Source organism: Pseudophryne corroboree, chromosome 1 (genome assembly GCF_028390025.1).
Source record: "Pseudophryne corroboree isolate aPseCor3 chromosome 1, aPseCor3.hap2, whole genome shotgun sequence".
NCBI classification, from domain to species: domain Eukaryota; kingdom Metazoa; phylum Chordata; class Amphibia; order Anura; family Myobatrachidae; genus Pseudophryne; species Pseudophryne corroboree.
Genome location: NC_086444.1, coordinates 269,743,312 through 269,757,333, shown reverse-complemented (window position 1 = coordinate 269,757,333; position 14,022 = coordinate 269,743,312). Strand labels below are relative to the sequence as shown.

The window sequence follows — 14,022 nt, the reverse complement described above, 5'->3', positions numbered from 1 at the left end:
CAGAGAAGGGAGTGCCTGGGCTGCTCATGCCGGTGCCGCCCACCGCAGCTGTCCCCATCCATCTGTCGCAGCGCTATATTGAAAATGTCCCTTCCAAAATGGCCACCACCTCAGAGGAGACAGTTATTAAAGATACTAGATGAGGCGCTTCTAGTATCTTTAATAACTGTCTCCTCTGAGGCTGTGGCCATTTTGGGAGGGATGTTTTCTGTAGTTTTAATTCAAAGCAGGCAAGCAGGAACAACTGGGGTGGGGAGGAAATCCCCTGATAACAAGCAGAACCCCTGACAATGAGCAGGTACTATTATAATTACTGTGTGGGGCATAATATGATGACAAGGGTATTAATGTGGGGGCATAACATGGTGTCAGATGTATTACTGTGTTGGGCATAATATGGTGACAGGCATAACATGGTGTCAGGGGCATTACTGTGTGGGGCATAATATGGTGACAGGGGCATTACTGTGTGGGGCATACTATACTATGGTGACAGGGGCATAACTGGGGGCATAATATGGTGTCAGGGGCATTATTGTGGGGACTTAATATGGTGCAAGGGACATAATATGGTGTTGCTCCGTATGAGCATAGGTTAAGCATTTTTTTTTTTAAATATATATTTATTTTTTATACAAATTTTGTCAGTCCCGGGCCCCACAATTTCTGATGGCAGCCCTGCTATTACCACATAAATGTCTATGAAGAATAATTACAGTAATTGGTTTCTACCATCTAAATAAGATGAGGCTGTTTGGAACTGAACATTCTTTTTGTTCTGTCTAATTACTCCTTCATGTCTTAGAGCTGGAGGCTAAAAAAGTGAAAGAGGGAAATGTACAATTTCAAGGGTTTTAGGCTACAGCATAAGTTCTAGATCAGCATTCTTTTACTAGTAGACATTTAGGCCCTTTACATTCATAGACAGCACATTAAGTTCAAGGTGGTGGGGTGGAGAGCGATATTAATAAGGCAGTTTTGCCCTTGGGGGATGTAAACATCTTTTTTCTTTTTTTTTTTTAAACTCACTATAAACCTTAAGAACATATTATATGGAAAATATTTTTCATGGCCTTCTTTCTATTTATTAATTGTCTTAGACAGTACAATTTTTTTCAATGTTTATAATATATTGTAATAAAATACACTCCTTACTTTAAATTATATATTTAAAAGAAGTCCCAGAAAAACACTGTAACTATAACAAAAAACAAGCATAAAGTCACTATTCTCAAATCTTAGAAGCTTAAGTCTTACTGCTAGGGTGTACATTTGAAATCTCATAGCAAGCCAATATAAGAGGATAAAAACCAGGGCTCCCTAGGCTTCAGCAGGGCTAATTAAAGCCAGTTTATTGTTAAGAACACAGAAGAAGGAGCTGAATTATACCCATGCACAAAAGAGATCATGCCAAAATACCTCTGATGCTCTCCTATAAAAACAAATGGGATGCAGTCAACATGCCGGTGGTTGGGATCCCAGTATTAAGGATACCGACGCCAGAATCCCGACCGCCAGCCGCCATGCTGACACCTGCCCTTATTCCCACTCGGTAGGTGGGTCCACGCCACTAACCGAGTGGGAATGAAACCTGTGGCGAGCAAAGCTCGCCACTGGGTCCGAAGTGTGGCGAATGCAGCAAGCCCGCGAGGGGACTCGCTGTCTCGCTGTTGGTACTTCGGCAGATGGGATGCTGTCTGCTGGTATATCATAACAGACCCAAACAAACACAACGCTATAGCTCAATTGCTTTTATATAGTTAGGTCCATATATGGACATTGACACAATTTTCATAATTTTGGCTCTGTGTGCCACCACAATGGATTTGAAATTAAACAATGGAGATGCATTGAAGTGCATATTTTAGGCTTTAATTCAAGGGATCGAACAAAAATATTGTATGAAACGTTTAGGATTTGCAGCCTTTTTTTTTATACGCAGTCACCTATTTTCAGGTGCTTAAATGTAATTGGACAAATTAACATAATCATAAATAAAATGTTCATTTTTAATCCTTTGTTAAAAATCCTTGGCAGGAAAAACTGCCTAAAGTCTGGAACCCCATGGGCATCCCCTAATGCTGAATTTCCTACTGTCATGCTTTGCCAGAACTTTACTGCAGCTGTCTTCAGATTTTGTTTGTTAGTGGGTCTTTCTACCTTTAGTTTTGTCTTCAGCAAGTGAAATGCATGCTCCATCACATTGATTGATACCATTGCAGACAATTCCACTTCTTTGGCTTAAAAAAACTCCTGGGTTGCTTTAGCATCATGTTTTGGGTCATTGTCCATCTGTACTGTTAAGTGCTGTCCAATCAACTTTTGTGAATCTAAGTATATCTCTATACACTTCAGAATTCATCCGGCTCATCAATAAACATTAGTGACCCAAAGCCATTGGCTGCCATGCAAGCCCATGTCATCACACTGCCCACTGCCTTCACCATGTTTAGTAGTGATGAGCGGGTTCGGTTCCTCGGAAACCAAACCCCCCCGAACTTCACGCTTTTTACACGGGTCCGAGGCAGACTCGGATCTTCCCGCCTTGCTCGGCTAACCCGAGCGCGCCCGAACGTCATCATCCCGCTGTCGGATTCTCGCGAGGCTCGTATTCTATCGCGAGACTCGGATTCTATATAAGGAGCCGCGCGTCGCCGCCATTTTCACACGTGCATTGAGATTGATAGGGAGAGGACGTGGCTGGCGTCCTCTCCGTTTAGATAGAGAGTGAGACACTTGATTTACTGGAGCATTAGGAGTACTCAGAGAGTGCAGAGTTTTGCTGATAGTTATACTAGTGACCACCAGTTTTATTTATTATTTAATATAATCCGTTCTCTGCCTGAAAAAAAACGATACACAGTCACATACCATATCTGTGCTCAGCCTCAGTGTGCTGCATGATAATATCATCTATGTATATCTGACTGTGCTGAGTAGTGCTCACTGCTCACACAGCTTAATTGTGGGGGAGACTGGGGAGCAGTTATAGCAGGAGTACATATTTAACAGTGCACACTTTTGCTGCCAGAGTGCCAGTGTGACTGACCAGCAGTGACCACCAGTATATTGTCTGCCTGAAAAAGTTAAACACTCGTGTGGTGTTTTTTTTTTAAATTCTATAAACGCATTCTGCTGACAGTGTCCAGCAGGTCCGTCATTATATAATATATACCTGTCCTGCAGTAGTGATATATATATATTTTTTATATCATTATCATCCAGTCTATACTAGCAGACGCAGTACGGTAGTCCACGGCTGTAGCTACCTCTGTGTCGGCAGTCGCTCGTCCATAATTGTATACCTACCTGTGGTGGTTTTTTTTTTTTCTATCTTCTTCATACTAGTAGTTTAGGAGTCTGCAGTGCTGACAGTGTCCAGCAGGTCCGGTATTATACAATATATGCCTGTCCTGCAGTAGTGATATATATATATATATTTTTTATATCATTATCATCCAGTCTATACTAGCAGACGCAGTACGGTAGTCCACGGCTGTAGCTACCTCTGTGTCGGCAGTCGCTCGTCCATAATTGTATACCTACCTGTGGTGGGTTTTTTTTTCTATCTTCTTCATACTAGTAGTTTAGGAGTCTGCAGTGCTGACAGTGTCCAGCAGGTCCGTCATTATACAATATATACCTGTCCTGCAGTAGTGATATATATATATTTTTTATATCATTATCATCTAGTCTATACTAGCAGACGCAGTATGGTAGTCCACGGCTGTAGCTACCTCTGTGTCGGCACTGGCAGTCGCTCGTCCATAATTGTATACCTACCTGTGGTGGTTTTTTTTTTTATATCTTCTTCATACTAGTAGTTTAGGAGTCTGCAGTGCTGACAGTGTCCAGCAGGTCCGTCATTATACAATATATACCTGTCCTGCAGTAGTGATATATATATATTTTTTATATCATTATCATCCAGTCTATACTAGCAGACGCAGTACGGTAGTCCACGGCTGTAGCTACCTCTGTGTCGGCACTGGCAGTCGCTCGTCCATAATTGTATACCTACCTGTGGTGGTTTTTTTTTCTATCTTCTTCATAATAGTAGTTTAGGAGTCTGCAGTGCTGACAGTGTCCAGCAGGTCCGTCATTATACAATATATACCTGCCCTGCAGTAGTGATATATATATATTTTTTATATCATTATCATCCAGTCTATACTAGCAGACGCAGTACGGTAGTCCACGGCTGTAGCTACCTCTGTGTCGGCACTGGCAGTCGCTCGTCCATAATTGTATACCTACCTGTGGTGGTTTTTTTTTTCTATCTTCTTCATACTAGTAGTTTAGGAGTCTGCAGTGCTGACAGTGTCCAGCAGGTCCGTCATTATATAATATATACCTGTCCTGCAGTAGTGATATATATATATTTTTTATATCATTATCATCCAGTCTATACTAGCAGACGCAGTACGGTAGTCCACGGCTGTAGCTACCTCTGTGTCGGCACTGGCAGTCGCTCGTCCATAATTGTATACCTACCTGTGGTGGTTTTTTTTTTCTATCTTCTTCATACTAGTAGTTTAGGAGTCTGCAGTGCTGACAGTGTCCAGCAGGTCCGTCATTATATAATATATACCTGTCCTGCAGTAGTGATATATATATATTTTTTATATCATTATCATCCAGTCTATACTAGCAGATGCAGTACGGTAGTCCACGGCTGTAGCTACCTCTGTGTCGGCACTGGCAGTCGCTCGTCCATAATTGTATACCTTCCTGTGGTGGTTTTTTTTATTCTATCTTCTTCATACTAGTAGTTTAGGAGTCTGCAGTGCTGACAGTGTCCAGCAGGTCCGTCATTATACAATATATACCTGTCCTGCAGTACTGATATATATATTTTTTATATCATTATCATCCAGTCTATACTAGCAGACGCAGTACGGTAGTCCACGGCTGTAGCTACCTCTGTGTCGGCACTGGCAGTCGCTCGTCCATAATTGTATACCTACCTGTGGTGGTTTTTTTTTCTTCTATCTTCTTCATACTAGTAGTTTAGGAGTCTGCAGTGCTGACAGTGTCCAGCAGGTCCGTCATTATACAATATATACCTGTCCTGCAGTAGTGATATATATATTTTTTATAACATTATCATCCAGTCTATACTAGCAGATGCAGTACGGTAGTCCACGGCTGTAGCTACCTCTGTGTCGGCACTGGCAGTCGCTCGTCCATAATTGTATACCTACCTGTGGTGGTTTTTTTTTTTTCTATCTTCATCATACTAGTAGTTTAGGAGTCTGCAGTGCTGACAGTGTCCAGCAGGTCCGTCATTATACAATATATACCTGTCCTGCAGTAGTGATATATATATATTTTTTATATCATTATCATCCAGTCTATACTAGCAGACGCAGTACGGTAGTCCACGGCTGTAGCTACCTCTGTGTCGGCAGTCGCTCGTCATCCATAAGTATACTAGTATCCATCCATCGTCATTGTTTACCTGAGGTGCCTTTTAGTTGTGCCTATTAAAATATGGAGAACAAAAATGTTGAGGTTCCAAAAATAGGGAAAGATCAAGATCCACTTCCACCTCGTGCTGAAGCTGCTGCCACTAGTCATGGCCGAGACGATGAAATGCCATCAACGTCGTCTGCCAAGGCCGATGCCCAATGTCATAGTACAGAGCATATAAAATCCAAAACACCAAATATCAGTAAAAAAAGGACTCAAAAGTCTAAAATAAAATCGTCGGAGGAGAAGCGTAAACTTGCCAATATGCCATTTACCACACGGAGTGGCAAGGAACGGCTGAGGCCCTGGCCTATGTTCATGGCTAGTGGTTCAGCTTCACATGAGGATGGAAGCACTCAGCCTCTCGCTAGAAAAATGAAAAGACTTAAGCTGGCAAAAGCACAGCAAAGAACTGTGCGTTCTTCGAAATCACAAAACCACAAGGAGAGTCCAATTGTGTCGGTTGCGATGCCTGACCTTCCCAACACTGGACGTGAAGAGCATGCGCCTTCCACCATTTGCACGCCCCCCTGCAAGTGCTGGAAGAAGCACCCGCAGTCCAGTTCCTGATAGTCAGATTGAAGATGTCAGTGTTGAAGTACACCAGGATGAGGAGGATATGGGTGTTGCTGGCGCTGGGGAGGAAATTGACCAGGAGGATGCTGATGGTGAGGTGGTTTGTTTAAGTCAGGCACCCGGGGAGACACCTGTTGTCCGTGGGAGGAATATGGCCATTGACATGCCTGGTGAAAATACCAAAAAAATCAGCTCTTCAGTGTGGAAGTATTTCAACAGAAATACGGACAACATTTGTCAAGCCGTGTGTTGCCTTTGTCAAGCTGTAATAAGTAGGGGTAAGGACGTTAACCACCTCGGAACATCCTCCCTTATACGTCACCTGCAGCGCATTCATCATAAGTCAGTGACAAGTTCAAAAACTTTGGGCAACAGCGGAAGCAGTCCACTGACCAGTAAATCCCTTCCTCTTGTAACCAAGCTCACGCAAACCACCCCACCAACTCCCTCAGTGTCAATTTCCTCCTTCCCCAGGAATGCCAATAGTCCTGCAGGCCATGTCACTGGCAATTCTGACGAGTCCTCTCCTGCCTGGGATTCCTCCGATGCATCCTTGCGTGTAACGCCTACTGCTGCTGGCGCTGCTGTTGTTGCTGCTGGGAGTCGATGGTCATCCCAGAGGGGAAGTCGTAAGACCACTTAAACTACTTCCACCAAGCAATTGACTGTCCAACAGTCTTTTGCGAGGAAGATGAAATATCACAGCAGTCATCCTGCTGCAAAGCGGATAACTGAGGCCTTGGCATCCTGGGCGGTGAGAAACGTGGTTCCGGTATCCATCATTACTGCAGAGCCAACTAGAGACTTGTTGGAGGTACTGTGTCCCCGGTACCAAATACCATCTAGGTTCCATTTCTCTAGGCAGGCGATACCGAAAATGTACACAGACCTCAGAAAAAGACTCACCAGTGTCCTAAAAAATGCAGTTGTACCCAATGTCCACTTAACCACGGACATGTGGACAAGTGGAGCAGGGCAGACTCAGGACTATATGACTGTGACAGCCCACTGGGTAGATGTATTGACTCCCGCCGCAAGAACAGCAGCGGCGGCACTAGTAGCAGCATCTCGCAAACGCCAACTCTTTCCTAGGCAGGCTACGCTTTGTATCACCGCTTTCCAGAATACGCACACAGCTGAAAACCTCTTACGGCAACTGAGTAAGATCATCGCAGAATGGCTTACCCCAATTGGACTCTCCTGTGGGTTTGTGGCATCGGACAACGCCAGCAATATTGTGTGTGCATTAAATCTGGGCAAATTCCAGCACGTCCCATGTTTTGCACATACCTTGAATTTGGTGGTGCAGAATTATTTAAAAAACGAGAGGGGCGTGCAAGAGATGCTGTCGGTGGCCAGAAGAATTGCGGCACACTTTCGGCATACAGGCACCACGTACAGAAGACTGGAGCACCACCAAAAACGCCTGAACCTGCCCTGCCATCATCTGAAGCAAGATGTGGTAACGAGGTGGAATTCAACCCTCTATATGCTTCAGAGGTTGGAGGAGCAGCAAAAGGCCATTCAAGCCTATACAACTGAGCACGATATAGGAGGTGGAATGCACCTGTCTCAAGCGCAGTGGAGAATGATTTCAACGTTGTGCAAGGTTCTGCAACCTTTTGAACTTGCCACACGTGAAGTCAGTTCAGACACTGCCAGCCTGAGTCAGGTCATTCCCCTCATCAGGCTTTTGCAGAAGAAGCTGGATACATTGAAGGAGGAGCTAACACAGAGCGATTCCGCTAGGCATGTGGGACTTGTGGATGGAGCCCTTAATTCGCTTAACAAGGATTCACGGGTGATCAATCTGTTGAAATCAGAGCACTACATTTTGGCCACCGTGCTCGATCCTAGATTTAAAACCTACCTTGGATCTCTCTTTCCGGCAGACACAAGTCTGCTGGGGTTCAAAGAACTGCTGGTGACAAAATTGTCAAGTCAAGCGGAACGCGACCTGTCAACATCTCCTCCTTCACATTCTCCCGCAACTGGGGGTGCGAGGAAAAGGCTCAGAATTCCGAGCCCACCCACTGGCGGTGATGCAGGGCAGTCTGGAGCGACTGCTGATGCTGACATCTGGTCCGGACTGAAGGACCTGACAACGATTACGGACATGTCGTCTACTGTCACTGCATATGATTCTCTCCCCATTGAAAGAATGGTGGAGGATTATATGAGTGACCGCATCCAAGTAGGCACGTCAGACAGTCCGTACTTATACTGGCAGGAAAAAGAGGCAATTTGGAGGCCCTTGCACAAACTGGCTTTATTCTACCTAAGTTGCCCTCCCACAAGTGTGTACTCCGAAAGAGTGTTTAGTGCCGCCGCTCACCTTGTCAGCAATCGGCGTACGAGGTTACATCCAGAAAATGTGGAGAAGATGATGTTCATTAAAATGAATTATAATCAATTCCTCCGTGGAGACATTCACCAGCAGCAATTGCCTCCACAAAGTACACAGGGAGCTGAGATGGTGGATTCCAGTGGGGACGAATTGATAATCTGTGAGGAGGGGGATGTACACGGTGATATATCGGAGGATGATGATGAGGTGGACATCTTGCCTCTGTAGAGCCAGTTTGTGCAAGGAGAGATTAATTGCTTCTTTTTTGGTGGGGGTCCAAACCAACCCGTCATTTCAGTCACAGTCGTGTGGCAGACCCTGTCACTGAAATGATGGGTTGGTTAAAGTGTGCATGTGTGGTTTATACAACATAAGGGTGGGTGGGAGGGCCCAAGGACAATTCCATCTTGCACCTCTTTTTTGTTTCATTTTTCTTTGCGTCATGTGCTGTTTGGGGAGTAGTTTTTGGAAGGGCCATCCTGCGTGACACTGCAGTGCCACTCCTAGATGGGCCAGGTGTTTGTGTCGGCCACTTGGGTCGCTTATCTTAGTCACACAGCTACCTCATTGCGCCTCTTTTTTTCTTTGCATCATGTGCTGTTTGGGGGGTGTTTTTTGGAAGGGCCATCCTGCGTGACACTGCAGTGCCACTCCTAGATGGGCCAGGTGTTTGTGTCGGCCACTAGGGTCGCTTAGCTTACTAACATAGCTACCTCATTGCGCCTCTTTTTTTTCTTCTTTGCGTCATGTGCTGTTTGGGGGGTGTTTTTTGGAAGGGCCATCCTGCGTGACACTGCAGTGCCACTCCTAGATGGGCCAGGTGTTTGTGTCGGCCACTTGGGTCGCTGAGCTTAGTCATCCAGCGACCTCGGTGCAAATTTTAGGACTAAAAATAATATTGTGAGGTGTGAGGTGTTCAGAATAGACTGAAAATTAGTGGAAATTATGGTTATTGAGGTTAATAATACTTTGGGATCAAAATGACCCCCAAATTCTATGATTTAAGCTGTTTTTTAGGGTTTTTTGAAAAAAACACCCGAATCAAAAACACACCCGAATCCGACAAAAAAAATTTGGTGAGGTTTTGCCAAAACGCGTTCGAACCCAAAACACGGCCGCAGAACCGAACCCGAAACCAAAACACAAAACCCGAAAAATTTCCGGTGCTCATCACTAATGTTTAGCAGATGATTTGATATGTTTTGGATCATAAGGCATTCTGAGCCTTCTTCATACTCCCCCCCCCCCCCCCCCCCCCATCATTTTGGTACAGCTTAATCTTGTTTTCCCTGTACAGAGTATACTGTTGCAGAACTGGAGTGGATTTTTAAAAACAATTTTTTTTTTGGGGGGGGGGGGGGGGGGGGGGGCAAAGTCTAATCTGCCATTTCTATTCTTGAGGCTTATGAATGGTTTCACCTTGTGGTGAAAACCATTCAGAAGCCTCAGTTTTGCTCTCATGAAGTCTTTTCTTTATGATAGCCTTGGATAGTAACATCCCAACCTCCTGGAGAGTGTTCTTCACTTGGCTGGTTGTTGCGAAAAGGATTTTCTTTACAATGGAAAGGATCCTGTGATCATTCCCCAGTGTTGACGTCCATCCATCCTTTGCCGAGCTCAATAGAATGTTATTTTTTGTTTTTGCAGCCTACGTTTGGCCTGTTTCACTCACATTGAGAGCTCATTCGATCGCATGTTATGGGTTCACAGCTACAGTTTCCAAATGCAAATGCCACACTTGGGCCCTAATGTATTAAGCTTTAACAAGAGATAAAGTGGAGATGGATAAAAAGTGATAAATGACCAGCCAATCAGCTTCCTAACTGCCATGTCACAGGCTGTGCTTGAAAAATGACAGTTGGGAGCTGGTTGGCTGCTACTTTTTCACTCTTTATCCATCTCCACTTTATCACTTGCTAAGACTTAATACATTTGGGCCTTGGAATCAACTCCAGACCTTTTGTCTGCTTAATTGATGAAGAAATAAGGGGGCTACACCTTAAACAGCTGTAATTCCTAAACCCTTCCTTCAATTTGGATATATACAACCTCAAATTGAAGCTGATAGTCTTCACTATATAGTCAAAATTGGAAGGAAAGTTAGTGTATATCGCTCTGTGTGTACACAGCTTGCGACACCAATGCACAGTCCCGCAGGGTTGGTATTGCAAGGTTAGATAGACTGTGCAGGCATGTAAATTTTGACTATCTAGTACTAAAGTATAGTCAAAATTGTCCATAGCCAAGATCGCACATAGCCAATATCGCAAGCACACATAGTCAATATCACATTGTCAAAAGTGCATAGTCAAAATCGAAGATAGCCAAAATCTCACCGTATGTATGCACCTTAAGATTTATAACAACTTCAAGCTCTGAAAAGACAGGAACTGTTTTGGAGCCAAAACCACAGGAGGAAATATTGGGGAGAAGGCTTCAGAGGAGGGAGTAGGTGCAGAAATATACAGTTGTAACAATGACCCGTACGTAATAACCTGCAAGTTGCAGGACCCGTGCGATTCCAGTGACATAGCTTATAGATTTAATATGGCGATCATCTCAAAGGTAAAACCAACCACCAGTACAATATGCTCCAGAGGTGTACTAAGTACTAGCTCTTGCTAATTTAGGGTTTATTTATTATAAACATTTACAGTATATAGTGCCAGCATATTCCGTTGCGATACAACTAGTAAAACAAGACTAGGTAATCACAGACAAACAAAGAGGTAATGCTGCTCTCGGGGCTATGTATCCAGAGTGCTGCCCAGACTTTAGCCCAGAGATTATGAATCTGCAGTAAACCACAAACATTGCAATACAGGAAGAATGCTTTAGGTAATTTACAGTATCTCCAGTAACTAGACATCTTTGTTGAGGTCCATTGTGAAAATTCATTATCTACAGACATTGTATAGCCGCGGCTGACAGGGGAACTGAGATGGAGTTTGTAGTACCCAAGTCCCAATTCAGTCCTCAACAGTACATATCTGAAATATGTAGGCAAGTGTTGAGCAGAAAACTTTCTCGCTTGTGGATACATTTTCCCTCATAAAGAAACAATTGAAATCAGAATATAAAGGAGAAACATATCATGTTGATCCTTATAAATTATAATACCCTGCATGTGATATGTGTGCTAAGTGTGTTAACCAATATGTTAAACATACAATTAGGTGATAAAGAGGTAATTTATGTGAACATTAGCATATAACTACATGTATTGTGGTGTTACAAAATCTGCCATAATAAAAAATGTGTCCCTGGAGACCTGTGGCGTTCCTGGAGACCTGCACATGTTCTCAGAGACCTGTGCACCTGCCTGGAGACACGTGCGTGTGCCTGGAGACACGTACTGTGCGTGTTCCTGTAGATCCGTGCATGTTTCACATGTTGTGGTAGCCAGCATTTACAATTATAGTGAGAATTAATTTGTACCGTGATTGTGAGCATTGGACGATTTTACTTACAGTACTTGTGTTTACTGCAAACAAATGCAGAGAGGTCAATATAGTGTCCTCTATTGACGTGCTATAGGCTACTTCTCCGCTGGTACACTTCACACTCTTTGCACTGCTTGATACTGTACATCAACCCCTTATTCTGACATTATACTAAAGTAACCACTATTTATTATAAAATCCACAAGGATAGATTACAAAAAAAAGTTATTCTATGGTCATTACACGTGTACCTACAGGAGGAGCACAGTTATCCCATTACAAGTCATTTCAGATACATTTTGGTTACTTGAGGGGCTTAAACTAATTCATTCACTGTCAGTGCAACTTTGGTTGTAATAAGTTTAATTGATAAACTTGGCCAAAAGAGAAATGTATCATTCTTTTCTTACACAATATGTGTTGTGTAGACATAAGGATTGGGAAAAGGTGCTATGCAACAAAAATCGACAACTGATATTAGTATTAAACAATATGACAATATCTTATTTCTATTGAAAATACTCATACAGATTAACGTCTATAGCCATAAATAGATTTAGTCAAAAATGCAGTATTATATAAATGCATAGAGCAAATGCATTTTTACTCACCAACTGTATCACATGGTTCATCTTTATGGACACAGAAATCCGTCCTAGAACAAGGGGTGGAAAAAAACACATTAATCACAATCAACACTGTCAGACTAGTAATAATTATGTGACCCATTTGCACAGATTTGATATGCCTCAGTGAGTAAACACAAGAATCCATTATTGTAACCAAGACTACAGAAAAGTAAAGATTTGGATTAGCAAGTAGGTATTGCAAACATTATTTAATTATTTGGGTTGAAAGGTTGAAATATGCACATCATATTTACATTTAATAGATCAGAGAATTTTAATATTACATTTAATATACAAAATTGTGAGCGTCGTACATTTTCATTTTAAAGTAGTATTAACATAACTGTGTGTTTTTCAAAAAGTTCATGTTTGCATTTCTAGGAAAATAAAAAATGCAACACACTAAACAAAATCAGATCTCCTAATATAGTGATACCAAAAGACAAAGTAAGCATGGTAAAAAGTGTTGCATCAAAATGACAAGTCACTAATCACTCAAAAATATGTTTCAAGATCATTGCTCATGTTAAATAGAATAAAAATGTGAAGAAACTGGTAAGGTTTCAGGTGTTGCTGTCCTGTGCATATGTCGCAGAGCTTAGACCACACAGAAGTGGGCCCCTATTGTACAGCACTTCTCTTCTGGAAGCATCAGTGAGCCAGTATACTATGTGTCACGTTCTCATGATACATATTGAAAATATTTTAATATACTGTACACATATTTGACATTTACTTATCACCTTAGTTTTTATTACTGTTATAAATTATTTAACATTAGATCCAGTAATACGTTCATACAGTACCAAGGAAACTGGCATATGGGAATAGATGTGACAGACTGATTACTGTAGGGTCTATGTGATAAGTCTTGGAGAGAGATAAAGTGGACAAAGATCAAGTACCAACTGACCAGCTCCGGTCATTTTCCAAACACAGCTGTAACATGACAGGAGCTGATTGGCTTGTAGTTTATCTCTGTCCACTTTATCTCTCTCCGAGGCTTAGTACATAATTTATAAAATTTACTCCAAGGTATAGTGATTACTAAAATAGCATTTGTGGCTCACATTCAGGAGCACCAGAATGTTTTTAGGTTGGGGGGCAATATATAAATTATATATACAGTGTGTGTATATATATATACCGTATTTGCCGGCGTATATGATGACTTTTTTGCCCTGCAAAACATGTCTCCAAGTGGGGGGGTCGTCTTATACGCCGGGGGTCATCTTATACGCCAGGGGTCGTCTTATACGTCTTATACGCCACAGTGCCTCCCGATGCACTGCGGCGGGTCATCAGCGTGGCTGCGGCGAGCATCAGCAGCGATACAGGGGTGCCAGCCTTTTCGGCGTGACCGGCCCGTTCTGCTCGGGAAGCAGCGGCGCTCCGGCCCGCCCCTTGCACATGCGGTCATAATATACAGTGAGACAGGGAGAGAGGGAGGGCAGACAGAGAGCAGGGACCAATTCAATCAGGCTTTGTATACAGCCAACAGCCAATCACAGTACTGCACCATTGTACAGTACAATACAGCATAGAAAATGTCCAG

The 14,022-nt window shown here is 42.9% G+C and overlaps 1 protein-coding gene across 1 annotated transcript in view; it reads right to left on the bottom strand.

Annotated features, from left to right (window-relative positions):
* Positions 1–14,022, bottom strand: part of ADAMTS19 (ADAM metallopeptidase with thrombospondin type 1 motif 19) — a 512,659-nt gene that overhangs the window by 347,295 nt on the left and 151,342 nt on the right. The window contains exon 7 of the mRNA XM_063964256.1: positions 12,450–12,493. Within this exon, the coding sequence (XP_063820326.1) occupies positions 12,450–12,493 (44 nt within the window). The remainder of the gene's footprint in view (positions 1–12,449; positions 12,494–14,022) is intronic.